This window comes from Coregonus clupeaformis, chromosome 37, assembly GCF_020615455.1.
Source record: "Coregonus clupeaformis isolate EN_2021a chromosome 37, ASM2061545v1, whole genome shotgun sequence".
In the NCBI taxonomy this organism is placed as follows: Eukaryota; Metazoa; Chordata; class Actinopteri; order Salmoniformes; family Salmonidae; genus Coregonus; species Coregonus clupeaformis.
In genome coordinates, this window is record NC_059228.1 from 2,891,392 (window position 1) to 2,906,001 (window position 14,610).

The 14,610-nt window shown below is 42.1% G+C and overlaps 1 protein-coding gene across 9 annotated transcripts in view; it reads right to left on the minus strand.

Annotated features, from left to right (window-relative positions):
• Positions 1-14,610, minus strand: part of LOC121553451 (fibroblast growth factor receptor 2) — a 104,741-nt gene that overhangs the window by 46,512 nt on the left and 43,619 nt on the right. For 6 of the 9 annotated variants that reach the window (XM_041866556.2, XM_041866561.2, XM_041866554.2 and 3 more), the window contains 2 exons: positions 1,439-1,644; positions 113-255 (listed from right to left, as the gene is read on the minus strand). In XM_041866556.2, coding sequence (XP_041722490.2) covers positions 113-255; positions 1,439-1,644 — 349 coding nt within the window. The remainder of the gene's footprint in view (positions 1-112; positions 256-1,438; positions 1,645-14,610) is intronic. The other 3 variants (XM_041866558.2, XM_041866560.2, XM_041866559.2) reach the window with 1 other exon arrangement.

Sequence of the window (14,610 nt, forward strand, 5' to 3'; positions counted from 1 at the left end):
CGGCCATACTGATGAGGAGGCATATGACACCCATGTACCCTGTCCCGTCCCTGCCACACCCTGTACCTCCCCCCTCCCTATTCCTACCCCGGTTCCCATCCCTGTACCTCACCTGTCTCTGGAGAACTCCCAGCGTGGGTCTTCGGGGAGGTCATACTCTGGGATGGGGTCGTCGTGGCCTGCCGAGCTGCGTCGCGTGGTGATGCGGACCAATGGGGTGCTGGAGTTCATCGAGGAGCTGGAGTCATTTGACACCTGTAGGAGGAGACGGATTGGCTGATCACCGGTCTAGATACACAGGTCAGATAAAAAAGGGTGAGGTATATTACTATACTAGTGAGGACCAAGGAGTGTAGGTGTGTGTGTGTGTGTGTGTGTGTGTGTGTGTGTGTGTGTGTGTGTATGATGGAAAGACATCTCCATAACTAAAGATCAAATGATACTGATATTGATTGATATTGTGCAAATCAACATATTTTCCTTCCCTTTTTAAAAACGAGTGAATGCATGTCAGTAATCATTAGAGCTGAGCACCAACTCAGCGCTAGAGAGTAACGTTCAGTCTGATTAATGTGTCCATTTATCATGCTGTTGTCATTGTCCTCAGGGCTCCTATCTCCTTTCCGCTCCAACCTCACCTTGACACTGGAACCACCCATCTCTCGCAGGAATGTAATCCAACACTTTTTGTACCTCTTGGAGTTTGTGTTTTTCCCCTTGAGGGGAAAGCATCACTCACATAGAAGTAGAGAAGCTAGAGCAGGAGCTAGAGGTGATGGATAACAGTGCTAACATGCTCAGATGCCATGCACTGTAGCTAGCTGTCTTTCAGTGGAGTTAACTGGGGCTTAGCACCTCAAGCAGTGCGATGTATTAGTTACAGTATTGTTATACTGTTGGGGGCGGCAGGTAGCTTAGTGGTTAAGAGCGTTGTGCCAGTAACCGAAAGGTCGCTGGTTCTAATCCCCGAGCCAACTAGGTGAAAAATCTGTCGGTGTGCCCTTGAGCAAGGCACTTAACCCTAATTGCTCCTGTAAATCGCTCTGGATAAGAGAGTCTGCTAAATGACTAAAAATGTAAAGAATTTATGAAAATCCACTTCCCATGAACAGCTACATTTTGTGGGCTCTCAAATTAGAGTACCAGTAACCCAAATGCGTAAGATCTAACTTTGCTTTGTGTTTTCCGCTCTTGGTAGGTAAACTTTGGACTATTTTATTAGGGCTTTTCACACTGCTGAACCTGAACCGAGCCGAGCCAAACCTGGTTACATATCCACCATAGTAGCTGAAACCATGAAAATAAAACATCCTAGTCAGTACAGTTTGGTTCGGGTCGGCACGATAGCGTGAAAAAAGAATTATGTATGAATGCATGTGTGTGTGGAGTTTGTGTTTCTACGGGTGTTAAAGGCCTTGGAAACCCCTTATCTACTTTCTGTTACCTGGCGGCGCAGAGGTATCTGCTTGCTGAGTTTGTGGACCGCCGGCTGATTCCCTAAGTCAGGCTTCTTAGCCGTATTCCTCATCCGGCACACCACCACGATGACCACCATACAGGCGATCAAGAACACCCCGATGCAGTAGATGGCTATCTCCACGTAGTCAGGTGACATCAGACCCGTCACCGTCTCTTCGTTACTGGCTGATTGGGGAGCAGGGGGAGGGGAGAGGGTCAGGGGGGAATAGAAAGTGGAACGTAGAGGCACATACTGACTCTTGACACACACACGCGGACAGACACACGGACACTTAAACAAACAGACATGGGCACGCTACATCTGATAGACACACATGTATAAACAGAACACACGCCATGGAAACGACACACACACACGTCATCGCTAGATAGACAAACAAAACATAAATAATGAGAAAGACACACACACAATGTTGTTTTTAGCTCCCTTCCCCCTCCTTCCCACTTCATCAAACAACCCATCTAGGACAGACAGGAAATGGAATTGATCTGAGAAGAGGGGGTAAATCATAGAAATCATTCTACTCTATTCTGATTCTACTTTTACGGGGCAAACACAGTCTGTTGGAGAGTACATCTTGAATGAGCTCAAGCAGGAGGCTGTACTACGCTCCTACATTCGGGGCTACTTGACACACCACACACGCACGCACGCACACTCTCTCTCTCTCTCTCTCTCTCTCTCTCTCTCTCTCTCTCTCTCTCTCTCTCTCTCTCTCTCTCTCTCTCTCTCTCTCTCTCTCTCTCTCTCTCTCTCTCTCTCTCTCTCTCTCTCTCACTCTCTCTCACTCTCTCTCTCGCCACACAGACACACACTTCAGACGGCAAACAAGTGAGTGGTGCCCTTTGTGGTCGTATATGGCCTGAGCTTCCTGTCTGAAAGAAACGGGTCTGGGTCTTTCTCTGAGTGGCTATAGGACCATAGGCCGTTCCATAATGCATGCCATCCACCCACAGCTACAAACAAGGCCCTTGTAATGTGCAGTCAGGGGGAAATAATAACATGTAGGAAACTTTCTCCTGTCAGCATTGTATCCCCTGGTCCAAAAACCACAACATAGACAGCAGGCAGAGCCATGCAGGCGCCACCAGAGCAGATACGTGGAACTAGGGCAATAAGTTATAGATATTATTCCTCAAGGAATTACTATTTGGCTCCCTGTGATAATTTTGTTTTGTTAGAGACAAAACAAGGCTATTATCTGCGAGGACATTGAGGCAGTGTTTTCCACAAGCGCCGTTGGCTGTCGGCTAAACAGCCGATAACAGATACTTTTTCCACTTCATAAATGAACTAGGCTTTTTTTCATTTAAAAGTTTAAATTCGCTAGTCAGTAAAGTCCGTATAGCTTTCTCCCGCTAGAATGAACGATATGCATCTTCTAGTGATCTACCGTCAGTCACAAAGCGAGCGATGACAGGGAAACACTGTTGGTTTGTCAGTCTGCTGTCTGTCACACCTCTCGGTACCTGTGTTATTATTGTGGCTGTGGTTGGCTTCAGTCTAATTTCAATTCACGGAGGAGGGAGAGCCTGAGGCTTCTTCATCGTCTCCTGTGAGTGAATGTACACTTCCCATGTAATATACAGTGTATTCAGAAAGTATTCAGACCCCTTGACTTTTTCCACATTTTGTTAGAGTACGTTACAGCCTTATTCTAAAATGGATTAAATTGTTTTTTTCCCTACACACAATACCCCATAATGACAAATATATATTTTTAGCAAAATTATTAAAAAATAAAAACTGAAATATCATATCTACATAAGTATTCAGACCCTTTACTCAGTACTTTGTTGAAGCACCTTTGGCAGCGATTACAGCCTCAAGTCTTCTTGGTTATGACGCTACAAGCTTTGCACACCTGTATTTGGGGAGTTTCTCCCATTCTTCTCTGCAGATCCTCTCAAGCTCTGTCAGGTTGGATGGGGAGCGTCGCTGCACAACTATTTTCAGGTCTCTCTAGAGATGTTTGATTGGGTTCAAGTCTGGGCTCTGACTGGGCCACCCAAGGACATTCAGAGACTTGTCCTGAAGCCACTCCTGCGTTGTCTTGGCTGTGTGCTTAGGGTCGTTGTCCTGTTGGAAGGTGAACCTTCGCTCCAGTCTGAGGTCCTGAGCACTCTGGAGCAGGTTTTCATCAATGATCTCTCTGTACTTTGCTCTTCCCGCGATCCTGTCTAGTCTCCCAGTCCCTGCCACTGAAAAACATCCCCACAGCATGATGCTGCCACCACCATGCTTCACCGTAGGGATGGTGCCAGGTTTCCTCCAGACGTGACGCTTGGCATTCAGGCCAAAGAGTTCAATCTTGGTTTCATCAGACCAGAGAATCTTGTTTCTCATAGTCTGAGAGTCTTTAGGTGCCTTTTGGCAAACTCCAAGCAGGCTTTTACTGAGGAGTGGCTTCCATAAAGGCCTGATTGATTGAGTGCTGCAGAGATGATTGTCCTTCTGGAAGGTTCTCCCATATCCACAGAGGAACTCTGGAGCTCTGTCAGAGTGACCATGGGTGCTTGGTCATCACCCTGACTAAGGCTCTTCTCCCCAATTGCTCAGTTTGGCCGGGCGGCCAGCTCTAGGAAGAGTCTTGGTGATTCCAAACTTCTTCCATTTAAGAATGATGGAGGCCACTGTGTTCTGGGGGACCTTCAATGCTGCAGAAATTTTTTGGTACCCTTCCTTAGATCTGTGCCTCGACACAATCCTGTCTTGGAGCTCTATGGACAATTCCTTCGACCTCATGGCTTGGTTTCTGGTCTGACATGCACTGTCAACTGTGGGACCTTATATAGACAGGTGTGTGCCTTTCTAAATCATGTCCAATCAATTGAATTTACCACAGGTGGATTCCAATCAAGTTGTAGAAACATCTCAAGGATGATCAATGGAAACAGGATGCACCTGAGCTCAATTTCGAGTCTCATAGCAAACGGTCTGAATACTTATGTAAATAAGGTATTTCTGTTTTTCTAAAAACCTGTTTTTCCTTTGTCATTATGGGGTATTGTGTGTAGATTGATGAGGGTTTGTATTTATTTAATCCATTTTAGAATAAGGCTGTAACGTAACAAAATGTGGAAAAGGTCAAGGGGTCTGAATACTTTCCGAATGCACTGTAAGTGGTAACGATGAGTTGAAATCCACTTATTTATTGTTTTGTGATTGCGTGTTTCATAGGCCTATAGCCAGCCATGGAGTTGGGGCACATAGGCGATATACTGTTCTTTGATCGATGACCGAACATCTTGTGTTGACTAGTTTATAAAAAGTTCGTTCCCCATGGGGGGCCAGTATGAAAATGTATGCACTCTCTAACTGTAAGTCGCTCTGGATAAGAGCGTCTGCTAAATGACTAAAATGTAAATGTAATGTGTCGAATATAAGGAATAAAGTCAATTTCCTATATCCCTTTCCTATTCATAGATCATACAATGTAGTTAAATGTCAGGGTTTCCGTTAGGAAAGTGTGGCGCCGGACATTTGACCGGCAGCATTTTAATTTACCGGACATTTGAGAAATTTACCGGACCCATATGCATTGGGTGGTTACCTGACTAAGGCGTCCATCCACGGTGCTCCAGAATGATAGAAATTACATTTAGATTATGGTCATTCATATTAACAGAACATGCAAGTCGAGGGTGCAACGATGTGCGGACCTTCTTACCGAATTCTGATGTTTGAATAACTGTCCATATGTACTTTTCCTCAGCCAACAAGACGAGTAACGAACAGCAAAATCACTAGCCTATGTCAATCTACTATCCCCCATAGTAGAAAAGTTTAGCTATTCTATTGCCTATTCCAAACAGACTCTGGGACAGTTGTGGGACGAAAGATCCCCAAATTCATACAACCAGTAGGCCTAGGCTCCATAATTATTACTTTTTTTTAAAGCAATGAGTCTGATGCAGGGATCAGAACGTTTAGTTTAAAACGTTGATAAACTATTATTTCGTCACATTATAAGCACAGCAATGTGCACAAGGCTGTAGACTACATGTGAATGTTCGTTCCATAATGCAATTAGCAGGAAAACACTGTTGTCAAAAGCGCACCGCACAGAGATGAAAATATCCGTTAGAAATGTTAAAATAGGGGAGATCTAATATGCAACAACTAGCATGGGTTGCTAATACGATTATGATTGTGCCTTTGGCTACTGGACAATGAAAGAAAGTTGATATAAAATAATTGCCTCCATGGATATGGTCTGATTTTGGCTAAGCTAATTTGAAGCAAGGGAAGACATGCCTCATAATATGTAGTAAAACGAATACGTTTTCAAAATGCATGCTGCCTCCAGCTCATGGCAAAGTGGTGTGTGACGCGCTGATGAAGCCTGCTTTCCGTTGCATTTGCTGTTTGAGATGCTGTAGCAGCAGCTATTAGTCTGACAGATTTTCTGCTCAAAGAGTCTGTATCTGTATGCTGTACGCATTTGATAAATAAGATACATAACGAATACACTGTTAACACGCGCCAATTGAATTCCACTAAATTATGCAAATTAACCTACAGACCGATAAGCATGACCAGTCAAATGTATTTCCATCGACTGGTATTTCCATCAATGAATAGGCTAAAAAGCATTATTTCACAATGGGATGTATTCTTATCTCCCAGACAATTGGCCAGCGGCAATTTTATTTATCGGGTTTTATTTATTTATTTGGCCAAAAGTTGGCTATTGCCGGCTAACGGAAACCCTGTTCTATGTCTATGGTATCGCATCGGGACAAGTAAACCAAATATCTTGTTTGTATTTTCCTAGGATTCAAAGCCCATGTCGAGACTTGCCAGTGACCTCTAAAGTGACTCATCAGTGTATCCTACAATGTAAAAATAGAAAGTCTCAAAACACCATGACTGTGTAATGAATGTAAACCCAATTTAAGTGTTTTAACACACAGAAGGTTTAATACACATAATTAAGTACTCTGAAACACCCAAAGTGGTTCATCAACCTGAAAATTGTTAATTTTAAGAAAGTGTTGTGAAAACACTTTGGGATGTTTCAGTGAATGTAAAAGGCATCAAAACACAAAAACTGGGTTTCTCAAACAATCAATGGTTTAGAAATGCAAATGTTTTATAGCCTAATAATTGATTGATGATAATATTTTTTTACACCTTTATTTTTTCAATGCTTTATTTAGACGGATTAGAAACAGGAGGGGCATTATGATGGTATATTTAATCTGAATTTTACCCACTCAACCACACAGCCACACTGTAATAAATTATTCTAGGGTTAATTGAAATTGACACAAAAAATTAATTATATACTTCATAAAAATAAATGCAAAACCTGTTGTCTAGCGGTAACACTTCCGGTTTAGACACGTCACACCTCTCCCCACCGAAGACCGGGGCTAAATTCCCCGCTCCAACCATTTAATCTGTTTCTCCCACCTATCTTTATCCCCTCTTTTCTTTTCTTTTTCTTTTTTTACATGTACAGTGAGGGAAAAAACTATTTGATCCCCTCTCAATCAGAAAGATTTCTGGCTCCCAGGTGTCTTTTATACAGGTAACGAGCTGAGATTAGGAGCACACTCTTAAGGGGAGTGCTCCTAATCTCAGATTGTTACCTGTATAAAAGACACCTGTCCACAGAAGCAATCAATCAATCAGATTCCAAACTCTCCACCATGGCCAAGACCAAAGAGCTCTCCAAGGATGTCAGGGACAAGATTGTAGACCTACACAAGGCTGGAATGGGCTACAAGACCATCGCCAAGCAGCTTGGTGAGAAGGTGACAACAGTTGGTGCGATTATTCGCAAATGGAAGAAACAAAAAAGACTGTCAATCTCCCTCGGCCTGGGGCTCCATGCAAGATCTCACCTCGTGGAGTTGCAATGATCATGAGAACGGTGAGGAATCAGCCCAGAACTACACGGGAGGATCTTGTCAATGATCTCAAGGCAGCTGGGACCATAGTCACCAAGAAAACAATTGGTAACACACTACGGCGTGAAGGACTGAAATCCTGCAGCGCCCGCAAGGTCCCCCTGCTCAAGAAAGCACATATACAGGCCCGTCTGAAGTTTGCCAATGAACATCTGAATGATTCAGAGGAGAACTGGGTGAAAGTGTTGTGGTCAGATGAGACCAAAATCGAGCTCTTTGGCATCAACTCAACTCGCCGTGTTTGGAGGAGGAGGAATGCTGCCTATGACCCCAAGAACACCATCCCCACCGTCAAACATGAAGGTGGAAACATTATGCTTTGGGGGTGTTTTTCTGCTAAGGGGACAGGACAACTTCACCGCATCAAACGGACGATGGACGGGGCCATGTACCGTCAAATCTTGGGTGAGAACCTCCTTCCCTCAGCCAGGGCATTGAAAATGGGTCGTAGATGGGTATTCCAGCATGACAATGACCCAAAACACACGGCCAAGGCAACAAAGGAGTGGCTCAAGAAGAAGCACATTAAGGTCCTGGAGTGGCCTAGCCAGTCTCCAGACCTTAATCCCATAGAAAATCTGTGGAGGGAGCTGAAAGTTCGAGTTGCCAAACGTCAGCCTCGAAACCTTAATGACTTGAAGAAGATCTGCAAAGAGGAGTGGGACAAAATCCCTCCTGAGATGTGTGCAAACCTGGTGGCCAACTACAAGAAACGTCTGACCTCTGTGATTGCCAACAAGGGTTTTGCCACCAAGTACTAAGTCATGTTTTTCAGAGGGGTCAAATACTTATTTCCCTCATTAAAATGCAAATCAATTTATAACATTTTTGACATGCGTTTTTCTGGAATTTTTTGTTGTTATTCTGTCTCTCACTGTTCAACTAAACCTACCATTAAAATTATAGACTGATCATGTCTTTGTCAGTGGGCAAACGTACAAAATCAGCAGGGGATCAAATACTTTTTTCCCTCACTGTATTTAACCCCTTATTTTTGGCACTAAACAGTCTCCAGATATACTGTACTTCCATTAATTTTTTCAACTGGTACCAGGGGACTTTCAGACGAGTCTTGTGAGGCCTGTGGGCGTCCTAGAGCAAAACATATTAGTGTGTAGCCCAAACTGTTCGGACGCTACATACAGAAGTTGGCAGATCGGCTGTACTGACTTCAGACGAGTCCCAAGACGGAGAACACCATCGTGTTCATGAGAGTCTCATCTTTCCATAGAGGGGTCATAACAGTTTGTGGGCCAAACCGTTTGGACACTACATATGATTTTGTGAGAACACCAATTTTCTGGATGTCTCATGGTCTGACAAACTCCGTTCTAGCTCTGTCTCCTTTCACCGCAGATGTGGAAGTGCGACATAGGCGGACGCGGTGGATTGATACGCATCCAATGCAAAAAAAACGGATATCTCTAGCTTAAACTGTCAGATTTCTGGGGGATTTATTTTATTATGCAAATTAGATTTGGACATTGACCTTAGGGGGTTAAGAAGTGTTACAACAGACATGTAATGATTCAAAATATCTCAGGATGATGTGTTTCAATATTCCAGTATAGTTAAGATTTTATCTCCTTTGAGTTGGTGGCAGCTCAGTTGCCACTAGTTTTGGTTTAACAACGCGATGGTTTGTTCGCGAACAAATGGCTCTTTTTGAACTGATCTTTTAGGTGAACAGAACCAAGTCGCATTTGTGAGAGATCCGTTCATTTGGCTCCCTAATTTGCATACTGGTAGGCTACTACTGCTTATTGGCGATTATCTGCAGATAAATTCAGAAAACATTTGATGAAGATGTTGAATCCTCACTGCAGGAACAATAGGTAGTGAAGAGAGAGCCTCATCTCATTCTGGTCCAAAATATGATAAAAGAAAACGGATTGAAGGTTATAAAAACTAATGTCATGATACTTGGCATTATTAAAGATATTGATATTGGACTACTGATTTGATTAAAGTGTCGACAATGGAGTAGTCAACTGCTGCTTACTGTGTAGCAAAGCCCATGTTTAACACCTGCTTCATTCTTCAATAATACCTATACGTTTATTAATGGGCGCCTGACTTTGTATAAAAGTGGGGCTGCACAATCTGGCGGGTGGTCTGGGGTTCCTCCCCCTGAAAAGTTGTGCAATTCTATATTGTTTCTCAACAGGGAATCCATGTTTACTTGACAGAATACAACTTTTTTCTTAGGTTTTTGCCACAATAAATTCAATTGAAAGAGTAGACTAGACTAGTTTTTCTGACTACATTACTAATCTACAGCCTTCCCTTAAAGTCCCACCCACAGTGATTGACAGGTCTTAAACCCTACCAACTCTGTGACTCACAAACATTCTGCCCCCCTCTCTTGACAATCCCATCAACAGTGATTGATTGACAGGCCTAACTGTTAAAGGGATAGTTCACCCAAATTACAATGACACATTGGTTTCCTTACCCTCAGTGTCCACAGTAGAAGAGCCAATTAAACACATAATTCGAAGGACAAACCTCATTGTGGCAATTAATATCTTGCAGTAAAACTGTAAATATGACTTTAATCTCAAGAGAAGGTTTAATGTTAAAAAAGGTTATCTTACTTAGAAAATAGTCCTGATCATTTAGGCCTAGGCCTAGACGATATCCAAAACAACTAACACCACACTGAATCCATACATTTTCAGTAATATTTATCGTAAAGTCATGTCTTTCTACTCAATACCACAATTCATTTTACCAATCTGGGAGGTAAAGTCGTTTAAGCATTCAATAATTTAGCTGTGTATTTCAGATGGAATCAAGGCATTAGAATGTACTATAGGCCCCCAAAATAAAGCTTGTTCTGCAAAAACAAATCACGGTGGCATGCCCCCCCGGAACCCACCAGCCCAGAACTTCCTGGATGGCTACTTTTTCTATTTGGCTAGCTACTCCATGTACTTACGGAAAAAAACTGCATTGAGGGTTTTTTTGTACCCGCTGTCTGTTTAAGTTGTGGATTACAGGTGATTACGTGCTGTCATCCATCTCATTTAATGTCCAGAGTCCAGACATCTCATCCACCCTACATGAATGTAGATGTATTAATGTTGGCTGACTCTGTTGCCATAAGTGAATCTCTAACCAAGGAATGAACATAAGTGTTGACATGGAGTCTATCTGATGTTTTTCAGTGTAGACATAAGGGACACAGACACACAAGCACTTGCGCAGACACAAAGAGAAACACACACACATTTAAACACACACACCCACTCGCGCAGACACAGGGAGACACACATACATTTAAACACACACACAATACCAAATACATTGAAAAAATTGATATTCGAGAAAGTCAAGTCGTAAGTATTGAGGCTGTTCTTTTCTTTTTTCTTTTGTATTATCTCAAGGAGAAATAATAAAAAGGCAATAAATGATCAGACCCAGGAAAGAAGTGGAGCCATGAGGGAGTTGGCATCCAATCGCAAGGCACCCACTAACACCGACAGACAGACAATATCATCAACACAGACAGACACCCTGCTTTTGTAAAAACATGCAGTACGAGCCAAAATGTCCCCACTTTCCCCGAGAACCAGAAGAGAGAAAGAGATACGATGTGAAAAAGAGAAAGAACGAGGGAGGGAGGAAGGGGAGGGGAGAGAGGCAAAACCCCTCTTGAGTAAGGAGATACAGTGCATTCGGAAAGTATTAAGACCCCTTGACTTTTTCAAATTTTGTTACGTTACAGCGTTATTCTAAAATGGATTAAATAGTTTTTTTCCCTCATCAATATACACACACAATACCCCATAAAGACAAGCAAAAACAGGTTTTTAGATTTTTTAGCAAATTTATAAAATATAAATAAAAAAATTAAATATCTCAGTACTTTGTTGAAGCACCTTTGGCAGCGATTACAGCCTCGCGTCTTCTCTGGCTGGGCCACTCAAGGACATTCAGAGACTTGTCCCGAAGCCACTCCTGCGTTGTCTTGGCTGAGTGCTTAGGATCGCTGTCCTGTTGGAAGGTGAACCTTTACCCCAGTCTGAGGTCCTGAACACTCTGGAGCAAGTTTTCATCAAGGATCTCTCTGTACTTTGCTCCGTTCATCTTTCCCCTCGATCCCGACTAGTCTACCAGTCCGTGCCGCTGAAAAACATTCCCACAGCATGATGCTGCCACCACCATGTTTCACTGTAGGGATAGTGCCAGGTCTCCTCCAGATGTTACGCTTGGCATTCAGGCCAAAGAGTTCAATCTTGGTTTCATCAGACCAGAGAATCTTGTTTCTCATGGTCTGAGAGTCATTTCGGTGCCTTTTGGCAAACTCCAAGCAGGCTGTCATGTGCCTTTTACTGAGGAGTGGCTTCCGTCTGGCCACTCTACCATAAAGGCCTGATTGGTGATGTGCTGCAGTGATGATTGTCTTTCTGGAAGGTTCTCCCATCTCCACAGAGGAACTCTGGAGCTCTGTCAGAGTGACCATCGGGTTCTTGGTCACCTCCCTGACCAAGACCCTTCTCCCCCGATTGCTCAGCTTGGCCCGGCGGCCAGCTCAAGGAAGAGTCTTGGCGGTTCCAAACTTCTTCCATTTAAGAATGATGGAGGCCACTGTGTTCTTGGGGACCTTCAATGCTGCAAAACATTTTTGTTACCCTTCCCCAGATCTGTGCCTCGACACAATCCTGTCTTGGAGCTCTATGGACAATTCCTTCGACCTCATGGCTTGGTTTTTGCTCTGACATGTACTGTCAACTGTGGGACCTTATATAGACAGGTGTGTGCCTTTCCAAATCATGTCCAATCAATTGAATTTACCACAGGTGGACTCCAATTAAGTTTTAGAAACATCTCAAGGACGATCAATGGAAACAGGATGCACCTGAGCTCAATTTCGAGTCTAATAGCAAAGGGTCTGAATACTTATGTAAATAAGGTATTTATGGGGTATTGTGTGTAGATTGATGAGGGCAAAAAAATATTTCATCCATTTTAGAATAAGGCTGTAACGTAACAAAATGTGGAAAAAGTGAAGGGATCTGAATACTTTCCGAATGCACTGTAAAATATTTTATATATTTTCCTTTATTATTTTCCCCTAACCCTACCATCCCTCCCCTAATTTGAGTAAACTAATGGACAACAACACTTAGGCTTCTACTTCCACCTTATACATACTATATACATTTTACAATAGTTATCTTTTGTTTGTTTTTAGTCCCATCCTTCAGCTCCCCTCAACCCCTCCCATCTATCTCTGAACACCATCCAGTTTTGATTTCTATTTGCCATATATTTTTAAACTGTGCTGTGATGTTTCACAAAAGTTCTGAATCTTTCTATTCTCATAGATTCTACTGATTAAAGATAAAAAATGTTGCTAAGAGTATTATTATATTATTGCTCGACTGACTATAGCTGTGTTTGAATACCCATACTAACATACTGTATACTACATACTTAATGAGTATATACTGTACTACATACTATATACTCCTAGTTCATTTTAGTATACTGTAAACGAACGGTATCCTTTCAGTTGAGTGTACTAGCACTACGCCTGTCTACCGGAAGTTGATGCTGTTGCTATGCAACCTCTTGCTAGCTTGTTAGCATAACAGATTACTAGCTAGACATGTTACGACTTCGGGTGTGTTCGTAAATTCAATCTGGAGTGCCAGAGTGTGCTCAGAGTGCCCTCTGGGCGTTCGTAAATTCAGAGCGTTCTCAGATTGTCTGTTCGTATATTCAGAGCATTTCGCTCTCGGAGCGTTCAGAGCGCGCACTGGACGCTCTGGCCAAGAAGTAGAGTTAATCCGAGCGTTCTGACCTGACAACGGCAGTCAAGCACCCAAGCTAACTGGCTAACGTTGGCTAGCTACTTCCAGACACAAATGAGAGAACACCTCACTCTTACCATTTTACTTGCCCTAGCATAGCTGGTTAGGCCGTTGGTGACTGTAACTGTGCTGCTGGCAACAATTTAACTTTGCTTTTTTTGCAGACGCTTACTGACACCGGCCATATTCAACGGATGTTGAGCATTAGTAAATTCATCAGTTATTCTGCACACATGACTATACCACTTTGCAAAGAATGACGTGAATAATTAAGTCAATAAACATTGGGTAGTTAGTTAGATAGCATTTAGATAATATACTGGCAAGTTCGATGTATTAGTAGCCAACTAACGTTAGGTAGCATATTACATACTCAATTTACGTCACAAATAGTACGGTTAGTGCCGTTAGTATGACTATTTGAACACAGCTTATGACTTTTTAAATCACCCAGCAGTCCTGTTTGCAGAGTTAGCTCCAGGTAAATGTTGCAATTCTTCAGCCATTCCTGAACCCTAGACCAAAAACAAGCTACATATGGACAGTACCAAAACAAATTATCAAATGATTCTGACTCTTCACAGCAAAATCTGCGGAGCTGGGATGGTTGTATCCCCCCTACATATAACATTCTATTGGTTGCAAGAATTTTGTAAAATAATTTAAATGGAACAATTTTGAAGATAGTTGTTTTGTGTATCAGTTCATAAACCATTTGCCATGGAATCATTACATCAAAAATATATTCCCAACTATTTTGCAATCTATATGGCACAGCTGTAAATGTTTTGGTCCTTAAATTAAACTGGTATACTGTTTTATTTATCACAATATTCTTTAGCAAATTGTGGTCTTTAATGCAGGGCCGACAGACAATTTCCTTACTTTCTCCCACTTCCACTTGCCTCTTCCATTTTTGCGGTAATGCTGCAATTTTCTGGTTGTAATTTTGAGTAGAGTAGACATTTCCATATATTTTTGTTAGCTGCATGTGTGACATAACTCTACCAGTCCTATTTATATTCATTTTTTATCAATTAGTATATTTGAGTTTAACCATAATATTTGTTTTAATATTTGTTCTGTCTTTTCTGGTGGATTAAACTGAAATTGCAAGCAACTTTCTATGGCTTGTTTTAAAAATAGCAATATTTTGGACATTATTTCATTTTCAAATAACCAAAAGTGAGAGGTTGTAATCTGAATAAAGGGGAAAAGGCCATTATTGAACATGGGGTGAGACATTCTTACTAATCTTCTAGAGAATTAGTTTGGATTTAAGTATTACTTTTGTATGACTGAAGCCTTTAGTGAGAGGTCTAATGCTTTAATATTTAATAATTTCTGCCCTCCGAATTCATATTCATTATATAAATAGGCCCGTTTAATT